This window comes from Electrophorus electricus, chromosome 3 (assembly GCF_013358815.1).
Source record: "Electrophorus electricus isolate fEleEle1 chromosome 3, fEleEle1.pri, whole genome shotgun sequence".
NCBI classification, from domain to species: Eukaryota; Metazoa; Chordata; class Actinopteri; order Gymnotiformes; family Gymnotidae; genus Electrophorus; species Electrophorus electricus.
Window position 1 is genome coordinate 12,042,501 of NC_049537.1, and position 12,587 is coordinate 12,055,087.

A 12,587-nucleotide genomic window follows, 5' to 3' on the forward strand; every position below is an offset into this window, starting at 1 on the left:
TGATTGGGTAATGAACCACTGCATTGCTTAGTTGAAGTGAAGTTGTAAGCAAAAGGGGTGGGTTTCTTTCTCTGTCTGTGTGTGTGTGTGTGTGTGTGTGTCTGTCTCTCTCTCTCTCTCTCTCTCTCTCTCTCTCTCTCTCTCTCTCTCTGCATACCTGTCTCCCTCTCTCTCTAGAGTCAGAAAGGAAGGCAGAATGGGAGAACAGTGGTCCAGTATCACTATACTCAGTGGCCAGATATGGGTGTGCCTGAGTACACCCTTCCAGTGCTCACATTCATCTCCAGGTCCTCTGCAGCTCGTGCTCCTAACTCTGGGCCCATCCTAGTTCACTGCAGGTAAGCTACACTGGGGAGCCCTAAACCCTTGCTCTGCATGTAAGTGCATGTCAGTCATGCTGTGAGCCATTTCCAGCCTAGTCTGTTGGTTTTACCCCCACTCTTCCATGCAGTGCTGGCGTGGGGAGGACAGGCACGTACATTGTGATTGACAGCATGCTCCAGCAGATAAAGGACAAAGGCACAGTAAATGTCCTGGGCTTTCTCAAACACATCCGCACCCAGCGCAATTATCTGGTCCAGACCGAGGTCAGTGCACAGTAATGGAACTGAGCATGTGCACATATAGGCTACACCTGTGTTTAGCTGGACTTCATGACAGAAGCCATGGTGACCAGCATCCAATGAAGTGTTACAATTCTTTAGAAGAAATTTCGACACCAAATTCTGGTTAATGTGTACATCCAGAGACACTGTTAGAGTTGCTGTAGCAGCTACACATTTTTCAAGTGTTTCTATAGGAGGTTTGGCATTGCACAGTTGCATAAGCAACTCTACATGCTTGAGAAGAAAATATCAACACCAAATTCTGCTCAACATAGAAAAATATAAACTTCTTTAACATTTTATTCCCTAGATTTTGTCCAATTTTGAAAAAAATCACAATGGAAATTGCTCAATACCCCTGGCAGGGCAGTGGAGTCTCAAGGAGGCCGTGTGTGTGTGTGTGTGTGTGTGCCCTTCAGGAGCAGTATGTGTTTATTCATGATGCTCTGATGGAGGCAGTGCTTAGCAAAGACACTGAAGTGCCAGCATGGCAGCTCCACTCCTATGTAAACAGCTTCCTCCGTCCGGGCCGTACTGCCACTTCTCGCATGGAGAAACAGTTTAAGGTGACTACTCCCCCTCTGCTGTGCAGCATTATTTAGCAATGGATTTACTTATGTATCCCCAAGTTCAACTATGAATTAAATCTCCTGTAAATGGATATATAACATGAATGTGATTGTGGGGCTCTCAAATGCATCATTTTATGCTTATGGGTGCATTCCAGTAATACCAGTCATTTGTAATCCAGAAGAACATATTTAGGTCATGTATACAGAAGCATATGCAGGTGTCCCATGACATGAGTGGCAGCTCAGAAGCACACATTATCTCTCACTCTGCCAGATTATTTGATATCCTCAGAGAGAAATAAAGGCTTCAACGTTAGGTGTGTCCTGTCCTTGAATTCCAGACAAGGTTGTCTGGTACTGAGATGTTCACTTAATGTGTTCTTCTTTGAAATGGCTTTGAGTCTTCAAAAAACAATTTAGTATTTAAGGTTTTGACGTAAAGGTGTAGCACTGGTCTAAAAGTGTAGCACTTATAGTACTCTAGTTATGTAGCTAGCAACTTGTAAGTGAGGGGATTCGGTTTAAAAATATTTTATTTGCTTTCTTAAAACTGATGTGATTTGTTTAGTGAATACTTAAGCTGAAATGTCTTTACATCCTGATAGCTATCACTAAAATTCTTACTCTGAGAAAAAAGTACCTGTGACTGTTCTGGCCTGTTAATTAATTCTAAAGCAATCAGCACGATGTGTCTATACTAACCAATCAGGAAATTTTGTTTGTCTATACTAACCAATCAGGAAATGTTTGATATTTATGTATATATATTCATAGACTGTTGAAAGACAGACACTGTGAATAACAGCATTCTGTTCTAAGAGCAGGGTGTTACTGCAGCACTTCTCTTTGCTGAGCTTGCTCCCCCTTGTGGTTGATTGTGACATGTCTCTTCAGCTGGTGATGCAGTGTAATGCCCATTACATGGAGTGTTTCAGTGCACTCAAAGAAAGCAACAAGGCGAAGAACCGCAACTCCTCAGTGGTGCCATGTGAGTCTCAAAAAATATAAATCATCAGCTTTTTATTGTGACATTATAGTATAAGAACTAAGGTTATAAAAACATGTCGCAATTTATAAGTCATAAATTTCATTTTTGTTTTCTGTAATCAGCATTATAATTCAATCTTAATATTTATACAGAAACCATAAGTGGTATTAGTAGATTATGCATATCTATAAAGGATATCAAATGCCCTTTGCTAGATACCACTGAATTTGCTTAGTCTGTGATCTTTGGAGCAGTTATGAGGATGTAAAAGACAGGAATTGATTTTAGAGAAACACTTATACTCTGTTTTCTTTGATAAATATGACCCAATGTTTTCCTTCAGCGGAGCGAGCTCGGGTCACGCTCACTCCTCTTCCTGGAGTGAAGGGAACGGACTACATCAATGCCTCTTACATTATGGTATCATCGCTCAGTGCACCACAATGACCCATGCTTTTAGTACTATTTGATTCTCTGGGCTGTTTTTAGAAACATTCATTATGTTAGAGGGACAATTAATTAGGAAGTTAGTACAATGTAGACATATGATAGTCACATGAATGTATGCTTTGAGACAATATTTCATAATATAAAGATTCAATAATACAATATTTTATAGCACAAATATTCAAACTGTAAATTTGGTAATCTTCTCTACTTTAGGCTGTGCCACCTTTAATCATTGTTTTGTGGTTTAAAGACTGAAGTACAGGCTTGATCAATCACAGGGCTACCACAGGAGCAATGAGTTCATTATTACCCAGCATCCCTTGGCACACACCATTACAGACTTCTGGAGGATGATCTGGGATCACAATGCTCAAGTCATCGTCATGCTTCCTGACAATCTAGGTCTAGTGAGTAGACTGTTAGGAGTTCCATCAAATGTACCTGAATCTTGAGATGTTATTTTTTCTTTTGTAACATTCAACTTAATCAGCATAAATGTTTGAATCAAAGACAACTTAAGTATCATAAGCCATCTCATTTTCAGAGTTTCATAGAGGTGTGTAAGAATTGAAGATAATTATATTTATACTACTCCTTCTAGCTTTTAGTCAGATTGCACCGCAGTTCTCTCCAACTATAACTCCATGTGCCGTTCTTCCTCAGCACATTTACCTTTATTGGTAATTTAAAAATGCCTCGATAACATGGTATCTGCTGTTGAGTTGAGAGATTACATGCAATACATGAAACTAAACTTATTTTAACCTTTATTATTATTTATTATTATTGCATTTCTGTCTTAACTGGAAATGCAAAACATTCTCCCCAGTACAGTTAAAATACTCATTTTTCCATCTCATGCTTGTAGACAGTGATGTTTGGGAGCCAGGTCCACATTAGTAAATGATGATTGAATAAACTTGAAATAAATGAGTCTAATAATTCATGTGTAAAGCCCCAAGGATGTTGCAGTGTGAGTGATAGCTTGTATATCCTTCCAGACCGAGGACGAGTTTGTATACTGGCCCAGCAGAGAAGAGCCCATGAACTGTGCGGCATTCACCGTCACCCTCATCAACACTGATAAATTGTGTCTGTCTAATGAAGACCAGCTCATCATCCATGATTTTATCCTGGAGGCCACACAGGTACTTCACCCTCTCACAAGTACCCATTTAGCAGTTAGCCTGCCTCCAGATCTTTATTGCACTAACCAAGCAAACTCTGTCTCCCTCCTAAACCTCATCACCAGTACTTTAGTTTACCATCTTATGTAGTTATGATTTCTTCTATTGCTCTTACAAATGATTGTGAGAATTTTTTAATGTCCACATTCAGTATGGACAATGAATGTTTTTTGAATGTCCACATATTTGTCATATTCTTTTGAAAGAAATAAGCTAATGATCAGACAGTGAAACACTATTAGTTTAGGTTCAAATAATAGTGGTTTAAAAATTGTTGTGTGTGTGTGTTCCAGGATGACTATGTGCTGGAGGTTCGGCATTTCCAGTGTCCAAACTGGCCTGACCTTGAGGCTCCCATTAGTAACACATTAGAGCTGATCAACATCATCAAAGAGGAGGTCATGTCTAGGGACAGCCCCACCATCGTACATGACGAGTGAGGATCCTACATCTTTATGCTCTTTTCAGTGTAAAATACTGGATTTAAATTAAGTAGGGGATGTTGACTGACCTGCCCTTCACTGGCCAGGTTTGGTGCAGTTTCTGCTGGGATGCTCTGTGCTCTGACTACCCTGTCACAGCAACTGGAAAGTGAGGGTGCTGTGGATGTCTACCAGGTGGCCAAGATGATTAACCTCATGCGGCCAGGGGTCTTCACAGAGATTGTAAGTCTTCAAAAGCCAAATTACATGAAGTGTGAACTGCTGCAAAGTGGGTCTTGCGGACATTTACTGAGGGTCAAGTTGTGCACCCTAGTGGTCATAAATGGGTAACATGCATTTTTCGATCCTGTGTTCTGTCTCTCCTTTTCAGGAGCATTATCAGTATCTCTACAAAGCAGTGCTCAGCCTTGTCAGTAATAAAGACACTGGACTTTGCTATCCCTACTTGGACAGACATGGGAGGGTAGTGAACGCAGATGGATCCATCCCGGCTGAGAGCATGGAGTCTTTGGTGTGAAAGTTCAAATGAGGGGACACCCAAGTTCATTCAGCAGACTTTCCTCGAGGCCTTTATTTTTGCCAGACTCATTGGTAAAATATATATTAAAAACAACCTAAAGACTTTTTGTATACTGATAAAAATTCTTTTGATATTTATTTTTGCTGCTTTTTGTTATCCTGCTGTGTCACAACCTGTTCTTCAAATATAGAAACACACACGTGTGCACACACACATACAACAAAATGCAGCTGTCTACTTTGCACTATACTCTCAGTGTTACTGCCTGATGCCTAGCTGATCTCCTCCCATTATTCCCATCAAGCTCCTGTCCACTACTTGGGGGGGGGGGTTGGGGGTGGCAATGCTCCTCTGCAGAAGTCAACACTTTCACTTTTAACACAGACCACATTAGCGTAGATACCTGCCTCATCTACATGCAAGATATTCTCACTAAGGCTCCTCATGTTCAACTCAAAGCCCATCATGATTCAAGTTTCATCAGAAGGAAGTGTTGGGTTGTTATTTTTGGTTAAATGTCACTGAAAATGACCATTTTCAGTCTAACTTATATATGTTATTTCAATGTGGTATAACAGCAACTGTGAACATATATTGTTATTGGTAGCATTTCTATTGTTTTGTAAAACATAAATATATTGATCATATAAGTGTGTCTGTCTTCCTCTTTTTTTCTCAGTTTTACTGTTAGCAAACAGTTTTTTCTATCATGCCTACAGTTTACAGGAGGAGGAAGGAGTGTGACTCCAAGTTCCAAGCAAGAGTACATTAGCTAGCTTGATAATATATTGGGTTTCCATTCCTTAAAAAACAAACATAATAAATGTACAAGAACATGTACAAGTTCTTACCTCTCAACCAAATAATTTACTTTGGTCTCATCTGGCTGTCTAGTATTTGCTCTATTTCTTCTAGGTAACATTTTGAAAGTAAACATTTTGAAATATAAATTAAAAAGGCATGTTTCCGATAAATCTGCTTTTTTAATGTAATGCCTTTCTGGTCCATTAACACCATCTATAGTCATACCTGTTGACTTCTAAAACCAGTGGAAGTCAAAAGGTATGAGTGTAGCCAAACATTAGCTTCCTTAAGAAGTGGTATGTTGGAACTGTTTAGATGGAAAGCGTGATCTAGACTAGCTATTTTGTATTTTCTTCATGAGGGAATGTCCTACACTCCAAGGGTTCACTACCCAATTTTGTAATTAAGTTTTATACCTTTCTCCAGATTTGAGCTTAGTGTATGCTATTTGAATCTTACCTTTGTGGGGTCTTAAAAGATTATATATTTGTTCCATCAGCAAATTCTTCAAATTGCACTTAGTCTTAAATGTTCAGGTAAAAATGTACAATGTAAAAATGTTAATATGTGTTAGTGATGGCACATACTTATGATACATACCCTTATAATTAATACATTTTATCTGTGATAGGTTATGTAGTAGATTACAGCCTCTCAGATATCAGGTGAATTTTATAAAAACTTTACTGAAACAGCACTGCTTCTAAACAAACAAACAAACAAACAAACAAACAAAAAAGACATAACGCCTAATTTCTAGAATGGCCTGCAAATGTACCTGCTTCCGGTTTCCTATAGTGTGTTTATCACTAGGGGGTGGTATAACCTGAAGAAGAGACAGGAAATAATTTAATTGCATGCATTTAAATGTTACGCAAATTGTTTCTCTCTCTACTTGGCACGTTGATATATCACAACCAAAGTATTATCACGTTCATTTTAATTTAGAAATTCTATTTAATCGATTATCTAACGTGATTATGTGCTATTTCTCTCCATTTCGTCACCCACTAGAATAATGGAATCTTCCAGATATGACGTATTTCCTCGATGACTTAGGTAATGCCTTTTGGCTACGAAAACAAGAGGCGCATGAGTTCTGTAGAACTGTAATATAAATAATTGTGTTTGTTTAAGGGTTGTAACTGTAATAACATTTGGAAACCATTAGATGTAGATTGGAGGACGCTTTCCGGTTTTGTTTTAGGTAGTTGGATGCAATTTGAGCTGTAGAGACGAAGTATTAGCCAGTTAGCTTGCTCATTCATTCGAGAATCACACTCCGAGAGCAACATCGCTAGCTAGCTACCGCTAACAAAGGAATATCAGGACCTGGCTGCGCAGCCAGCGAGTCGGTTTGTTGTGGATTCACATTTAAGATTCATCGCAGAATAACGCGAATATTTGCGACTGTGCAGTCAAGTCAATTTTTCTTCGATTAGGAAAAAGGGTTCCATTATTTCTTCCCCTTATTAATTTTTTTTTGCACGCGCGTGAGTAGCTAGCTAGCTATATTTAGCGTTTGGCGCATTTAAGGGCTCGTTTTTTTTTCATTTCATCTAGTAAACCTTAATTTTGCTAACAAAGCAGATATGGCTGAAATGTATATTCGTGTTGCTGAGGAAGAAAATGAGGAGCCAATGGAAATTCCTTCAGAAGATGATGGAACGGTGCTTTTGTCCACGGTTTCGGCTCAGTTTCCAGGGGCTTGCGGCCTACGCTATCGGAGTCCTATATCCCAGTGCATGCGGGGGGTGCGCCTCGTGGAGGGAGTTCTTCATGCTCCCGAGAATGGCTGGGGTAACCTTGTGTACGTCGTAAATTATCCGAAAGGTTGGTAATTAAGGGCGCAAATCTCCTATGCTAATTGCTTTACACGCCATTCACAAACCGTAGACTGAACTTTACAAACACACCATTTGGACTTTTTCCCTAAGTAGTACGACTTTACAGTAATTGCACGCTCACTAGCAGCCACACAAAGCTATCGCCTAAGAACCAAGTTATGAACATTATGAAATTCTCTCAATTCTTGATTAAGAATCTGCTCTGCCTGACAACAAGAGGAAGATGGACGAAATAGATGCTTCATCTGCAAAGATCAAGAGAGGGGACCAGAAAACTTCAGATCTAATTGTATTGGGTTTGCCATGGAAAACTACAGAACAGGATTTAAAAGACTACTTCAGTACATTTGGTGAAGTCATTATGGTGCAGGTAAATAACCAGCTAATATGTTTAACATTTGCATGTGCCTACAGGTAGAACCTGGCACAGGTTGTGTGAATTATCTCAATGTTATTGCATATAGGTAGTTTTCTGGTTTTCTCATAAGGTTAAGCGGGATGTGAAGACTGGAAATTCGAAAGGTTTTGGCTTTGTGAGATTTGCCGAGTGGGAGACTCAGAATAAAGTCATTGCCCAGCGCCACATGATTGATGGGAGATGGTGTGATTGCAAACTGCCCAATTCAAAGGTAATGCGTGTTTATTTTCCCAAAATAAAGATTATAAAAAAAGTAATTAATTTGAAGTCACTTGGCTGGAAGATGGCAATACCCCAGCAAGACTGATAGTGTGTCATTCATTTTGTGTTCCTTTTGTCTAACAGCAAGGTCCCGATGAGCCCATGAGGAGCAGGAAAGTATTTGTGGGTCGTTGTACAGAGGACATGACTGCAGATGACCTGCGCCAGTTCTTCTTGCAGTATGGCGAGGTCACTGATGTCTTCATCCCCAAGCCTTTCAGAGCTTTCGCTTTTGTTACATTTGCTGATGACCAGGTATGTCTCATTGTTCACCAAAGAGTAGTTGGTCCAAACAGCACTTCCTAATGTGTCCAATAAAACATTTAACCTTCTGTGTAGTTTAATATTGTGAATCACTATTCAGATTGATTGGTGTATTTTTCTGAACACTTGGAGAACACTACTTTGCTGATTTGTGTAGAATAATTGTTTTGAGATGTTTTTGTGAAATCTATAAAATGTTCCACCTCTTGTGCAGGTCGCTTCTTCCTTGTGTGGAGAGGACCTGATCATCAAGGGCGTGAGCGTACACATCTCCAATGCTGAGCCCAAGCACAACAACAGCAGGCAGATGCTGGAGAGGGCGGGCCGCTTTGGGAATGGGTTTGGGGGTCAGGGCTTCGGCAGCAGCCGCAGCAGCTCCAGCAGCCTGGGCAGCTTCGGCAACTTCAACCTCAACCCAGCCATGATGGCTGCTGCCCAGGCTGCCCTGCAGAGCAGCTGGGGTATGATGGGCATGTTGGCCCAGCAGGGTCAGTCTGCCACGTCTGGCTCGAGCACGAGCGGAACGAGCTCCACTCGTGACCAGACGCAGTATAGCTCGGGCAACAGCAACTACAACAGCAGCTCAGCTGCGCTCGGGTGGGGCACGGGCTCGAACTCCACTACCAGTGGCAGTGGGTTTAACTCTAGCTTTGGCTCTAGTATGGAGTCCAAGTCTTCAGGGTGGGGCATGTAAGATGAGGGTTATGTTTTTGAAGTGTCAATATTTCCTAGTGTGTGTTTGGTAAGTATTTTGAAAGACTTAACTCTTGTCTTGTGTATGGGAGCGGGAGCAGGAGGGCATGGGGAATTTGGGGAGGACCGAATAGTTTTGTACATCTGAACAAGAGATTAAATTTAGTGTCTGAAGTGAGCTATGTTAACCAGTGTTACGCAAACGCGTTATCCTTGGTGTAACTTTGTTTTTCTTTACATTGTACTGGTTGATTGGGGGTAGGAAGAAGAGATATTTCAACTGGATTCTTAAAATGCATGCAGTTTATTCTATGGTCACTGAATGCATGATGTGAAGACCATCAGATTTCGACTTCGTTAAAGCTCATTTTTAAAAAGCCTGCATTGGGAAGAATCTGGTTGAAACTTCCAGCCTTTTGAGTTAACCTTTAACTTGCGAAGATACATTTCAAAAGCCTTCATCGAAATCTTTTCTGCAGTTGCCATCTGTAGGTTTTGCCTGGGAAGAAGGCCCTCTGTGGCAGCTCTGTGTGGCTGAGATCATAATCCCACCTTCTTCCCCATGTCTAAAAGCTCTCATCGCACGGCTTGCTGGCACGGTGGGTGTCTACTTTTTTTAATCAACTTCTTTTTTCTGATTGACAAGAACTGCCCAAAAAGTGAACATTTTTAACAACTCTTGAGTGAGATTGGTGGTGGCGAAGAGTGAAAAGGCTGCGAGTGAGCGAACGGAGAGAGGAAGGAAAGCGTGGAAGCGAGCGAACGAAAGAAAAAGACTGATGCGAGTGCGATGAAAGCTCAAATGTGACTGCAGTGGGTGGCTTTTGTGAGCGTGTGAATGGGAGCTTGTTGACACTTCCCAGCTTCATCCATATACAATTCTGAAAAAATGGACAATTAGTTTTACATGTAACGGAAAATTTTTTTTTTTTTCTTTAGGCCTCCCTTTTTTTTTTCTCCTATAGTATACTGACGTGTTTAAGTAGCTAGTGGAATGTTGTGATGATGAATATTTTGTCTTGCTTCTATAATCTGATCTGAATGCTGTATGGTGTGTGTGCTTTACTTCCTTGTAACTTGACCTGTAAGTGTGAACTTTGATGTGGATGACATCTTCAGTGGACACTGAGGGGGGGGAGAACGAGTGATGGTGTAAGTGCGACCTGTATGTTGAGTGCTGTGGATGTCTGTGGAATGAATTCCCTCTAGATAACATTTGCTCAATGTTTTCAAAAGCATTTTATATGGCTTGTTAAATGAAGGGAGTGCTTCAATAAAACTTAATTTGAATAGGTATCTGTTTTCTCATATGGGATTGATCACAAATAATATGAATTCGGGGGGGGGAAAAGAGCAGGAAACTAATTGAATTCACACATTTAGGGGCCTGGGAAATGGCTGGCTGCGGGTTGCGCCTGAACCCCAGGTGGAAAGTCCGCTTGGGGATGGAGGAAGATGGAGGCGTGTCTGGTTCCCCATTACAGCTTTAGCATCTCTGGTAAAAGAAATGGACACTGTAGAATGTAGCTGACCGACAGGCACCTCATGTTCTGGCCTTTTTTTTTTGGAGGTAGATCAAGCTTATCCCTGCATTGCCAGAATCAAGTTTTAATCTCCTTTAAAAGCAGGGTTGGGTTTGATCTGTGTCCAGAAACAAAGGCCTAAATACTCTGGTGACTAACTTTATTGCAAGATGCTGACCTGATATTCATGAAAATGAAGTGCAGTAATTGGACTCATTTTAATTTTTTTGGTCCAATCGGTCTAATTAGGGGTCTGCAGTAAAGAATACTGGTCTTAATTCAAAGTATATTTATCACATGTCTTGTCACATTTTATAACCTACAGATTTTTTTTTTTACAACCAAACTTTTACATTCACAGGCAATGAAAACATGTTTTGCACATTCTATATTACAATAAAATACACAACCTGGATGAATGTCTGTGACTAATTAATTGAAGTGTCAATTAACCACTTTCTCAAGCGAAACAATGCTGACTACATTGAAGTCATTCTTAATATCCGTTTTTTTTTCCTTCTGCCTGTTGGCCAATGCAATCACTTGTTTTAGTTCTCTGTCCCTCTTGCCCCTTCATCTGCCTCATTCTCCATGTCCTTACTCTTCCTCTTGGTAGCATTCTTCTTCCTCTTCTTCAATTCTTGATTGTTCAGTGCTAGTTCTTCACTCTTTTGCTGGATGAAGTTTGACTACAGTAGCATAGATACATTTTGTAGGACTTAATGCTTGATTACAATAGACAACTTTTTTAGATTGAGCAAATGCTTTAAACAGAAAGGTTTGAAGATTAGTTAGTACTTAACTGATGAAAAAGAAAAAGCAGGGCTACAGCTTGGATACCAACCCAGATCTCTCAAACTGTTCTATTCAGTCATGGATTCTCCTAGAACGTGGCATCCAGCAGGATCTCATCTTTGCTGATCTTATAAAAAAAACTATCTATGCTTCCAGGCAGGATGTCGGATTTTGTGACTACAGTTTTGACTTCAAAAGGCTGAGAAAGCAGCTTTCCAGGCAAATTAAGTAAAGAGAAAGTTCTTAAACTTAAAGATTTTTTTTAAGTTTGAAAGAGTTGCATTAATTTGTGAATCAATATCTAACTAATAATACAGTGGGTATACGCCTGAAGAATCGTACCAGTGCAGTGCTCTTTCTTGCAAGAAGTTTAACGTCGTCTGTTGTGACGGTGTGTCGTTTTGCATGCCTGGGGGAAAAAAAAATATTTCCACATAGGGACTTGTATTAGATCCTCTGGTGTTTGTGCAGGGTGCGTGAGGTAGGTTAGATACAAATTACCTGGCAAAGGCTTCCAACTCCTTAGCAAATATATCTGCAATGTAGAAAGAGCACCGCAATGTTGTAAATATGACATTCATTATGAAAAATAAGCATCGTTACTACGGGATTCGAAAACCTACCACATTGCCTGAATGTAGTTTCAGCGATAGCTGCAATTGCCTGCCTGCTCACTTCCATCTCGCAGTCTGCGACTGCATTTTGACAAAGCCTGCCGACCGTGTAATGAACAGCCGCTTTCAGCCTCTGAAAAGGGAGGCATTTCCAACATTGGATCCATACATCCTAGCAAGACGAATGACTGTAGCTTGGAAATTTCATATTACAACAACGCTAAGAGAGCTAGTCAGCTCGTTTACTAACATTACATAGGACTGTAACGTTTTAAAGCTTGTAGCCAGGTAAGATAACTAAATCGGTAAGATTAAACGCCAGATAGCTCTAGCCGTTTAGCTGGCTGGCTAGCAAACTTACCTGCGAGTACGCCTCTTTATCATCCATTGTGAAAAATAGTTATTTTATATTTAGGCTACTCTAAGGTAATAAAAATAATGATGCACAGGAGAACCGTTTGCACTTTATTCTTCTAACAACCTTTGTCCAAGCAAGTTGAAAATTGCGCGAAATATCTCGTCGTTTTGACGGCATTTCCTCACGATGTCATGAAATTAGCGCCGTCTGCGGATTAGGAGGACAAACCCCGCGAGCCCTTCCTG

General features: G+C 40.4%; 3 protein-coding genes across 7 annotated transcripts in view; 2 read left to right on the plus strand and 1 right to left on the minus strand.

Moving 5' to 3' along the window:
• ca16b (carbonic anhydrase XVI b) overlaps positions 1-5,412 on the plus strand; it is a 53,903-nt gene extending 48,491 nt beyond the window's left edge. For all 3 annotated transcript variants that reach the window (XM_027010953.2, XM_027010950.2, XM_035524582.1), the window contains 10 exons: positions 178-338; positions 452-587; positions 1,025-1,171; positions 2,072-2,165; positions 2,509-2,585; positions 2,894-3,022; positions 3,617-3,763; positions 4,096-4,238; positions 4,332-4,467; positions 4,616-5,412. In XM_027010953.2, the coding sequence (XP_026866754.2) occupies positions 178-338; positions 452-587; positions 1,025-1,171; positions 2,072-2,165; positions 2,509-2,585; positions 2,894-3,022; positions 3,617-3,763; positions 4,096-4,238; positions 4,332-4,467; positions 4,616-4,762 (1,317 nt within the window). In that variant the 3' untranslated portion in view covers positions 4,763-5,412. The remainder of the gene's footprint in view (positions 1-177; positions 339-451; positions 588-1,024; positions 1,172-2,071; positions 2,166-2,508; positions 2,586-2,893; positions 3,023-3,616; positions 3,764-4,095; positions 4,239-4,331; positions 4,468-4,615) is intronic.
• Positions 5,413-6,629: 1,217 nt separating this feature from the next.
• Positions 6,630-10,990, plus strand: tardbp (TAR DNA binding protein). Of its 2 annotated transcripts, XR_003410694.2 has the most exons (6): positions 6,630-7,402; positions 7,611-7,786; positions 7,905-8,045; positions 8,180-8,350; positions 8,574-9,651; positions 10,436-10,990. XR_003410694.2 is itself a non-coding variant. In XM_027010924.2 (5 exons), exons 1-5 carry the CDS (start codon positions 7,162-7,164, stop codon positions 9,051-9,053), a joined length of 1,209 nt encoding a protein of 402 aa, XP_026866725.2. In that variant the 5' UTR covers positions 6,630-7,161; the 3' UTR covers positions 9,054-10,346. The 2 variants fall into 2 exon arrangements, 1 of the variants encoding a protein (XP_026866725.2); XM_027010924.2 differs by lacking the exon at positions 10,436-10,990 and having other exon boundaries at positions 8,574-10,346.
• An 83-nt stretch (positions 10,991-11,073) lies between these two features.
• cenps (centromere protein S) lies at positions 11,074-12,569 on the minus strand. 2 transcript variants are annotated; one of them, XM_027010926.2, is made up of 5 exons: positions 12,346-12,569; positions 11,994-12,117; positions 11,872-11,905; positions 11,713-11,779; positions 11,074-11,249 (listed from the first exon to the last, which is right to left on the minus strand). In XM_027010926.2, exons 1-5 carry the CDS (start codon positions 12,370-12,372, stop codon positions 11,124-11,126), a joined length of 378 nt encoding a protein of 125 aa, XP_026866727.2. In that variant the 5' UTR covers positions 12,373-12,569; the 3' UTR covers positions 11,074-11,123. The 2 variants fall into 2 exon arrangements, with proteins under 2 accessions (XP_026866727.2, XP_026866726.2); XM_027010925.2 differs by having other exon boundaries at positions 11,074-11,264.
• Positions 12,570-12,587: the final 18 nt, after the last annotated feature.

What these genes read in the sequence shown, in the direction of transcription:
- tardbp (XM_027010924.2), top strand. Translation starts at nt 7,162, where the DNA reads ATGGCTGAAATGTATATTCGTGTTGCTGAGGAAGAAAATGAGGAGCCA. An exon ending in CGTCGTAAATTATCCGAAAG is followed by an intron (nt 7,403 to 7,610) that starts GTTGGTAATTAA and finishes TTCTTGATTAAG; the next exon opens with AATCTGCTCTGCCTGACAAC. An exon ending in GTGAAGTCATTATGGTGCAG is followed by an intron (nt 7,787 to 7,904) that starts GTAAATAACCAG and finishes TTTTCTCATAAG; the next exon opens with GTTAAGCGGGATGTGAAGAC.
- cenps (XM_027010925.2), bottom strand. Translation starts at nt 12,372, where the DNA reads ATGGATGATAAAGAGGCGTACTCGCAG. An exon ending in ATAAAGAGGCGTACTCGCAG is followed by an intron (nt 12,118 to 12,345) that starts GTAAGTTTGCTA and finishes CTCCCTTTTCAG; the next exon opens with AGGCTGAAAGCGGCTGTTCA. An exon ending in GAGTTGGAAGCCTTTGCCAG is followed by an intron (nt 11,780 to 11,871) that starts GTAATTTGTATC and finishes TTTTTCCCCCAG; the next exon opens with GCATGCAAAACGACACACCG.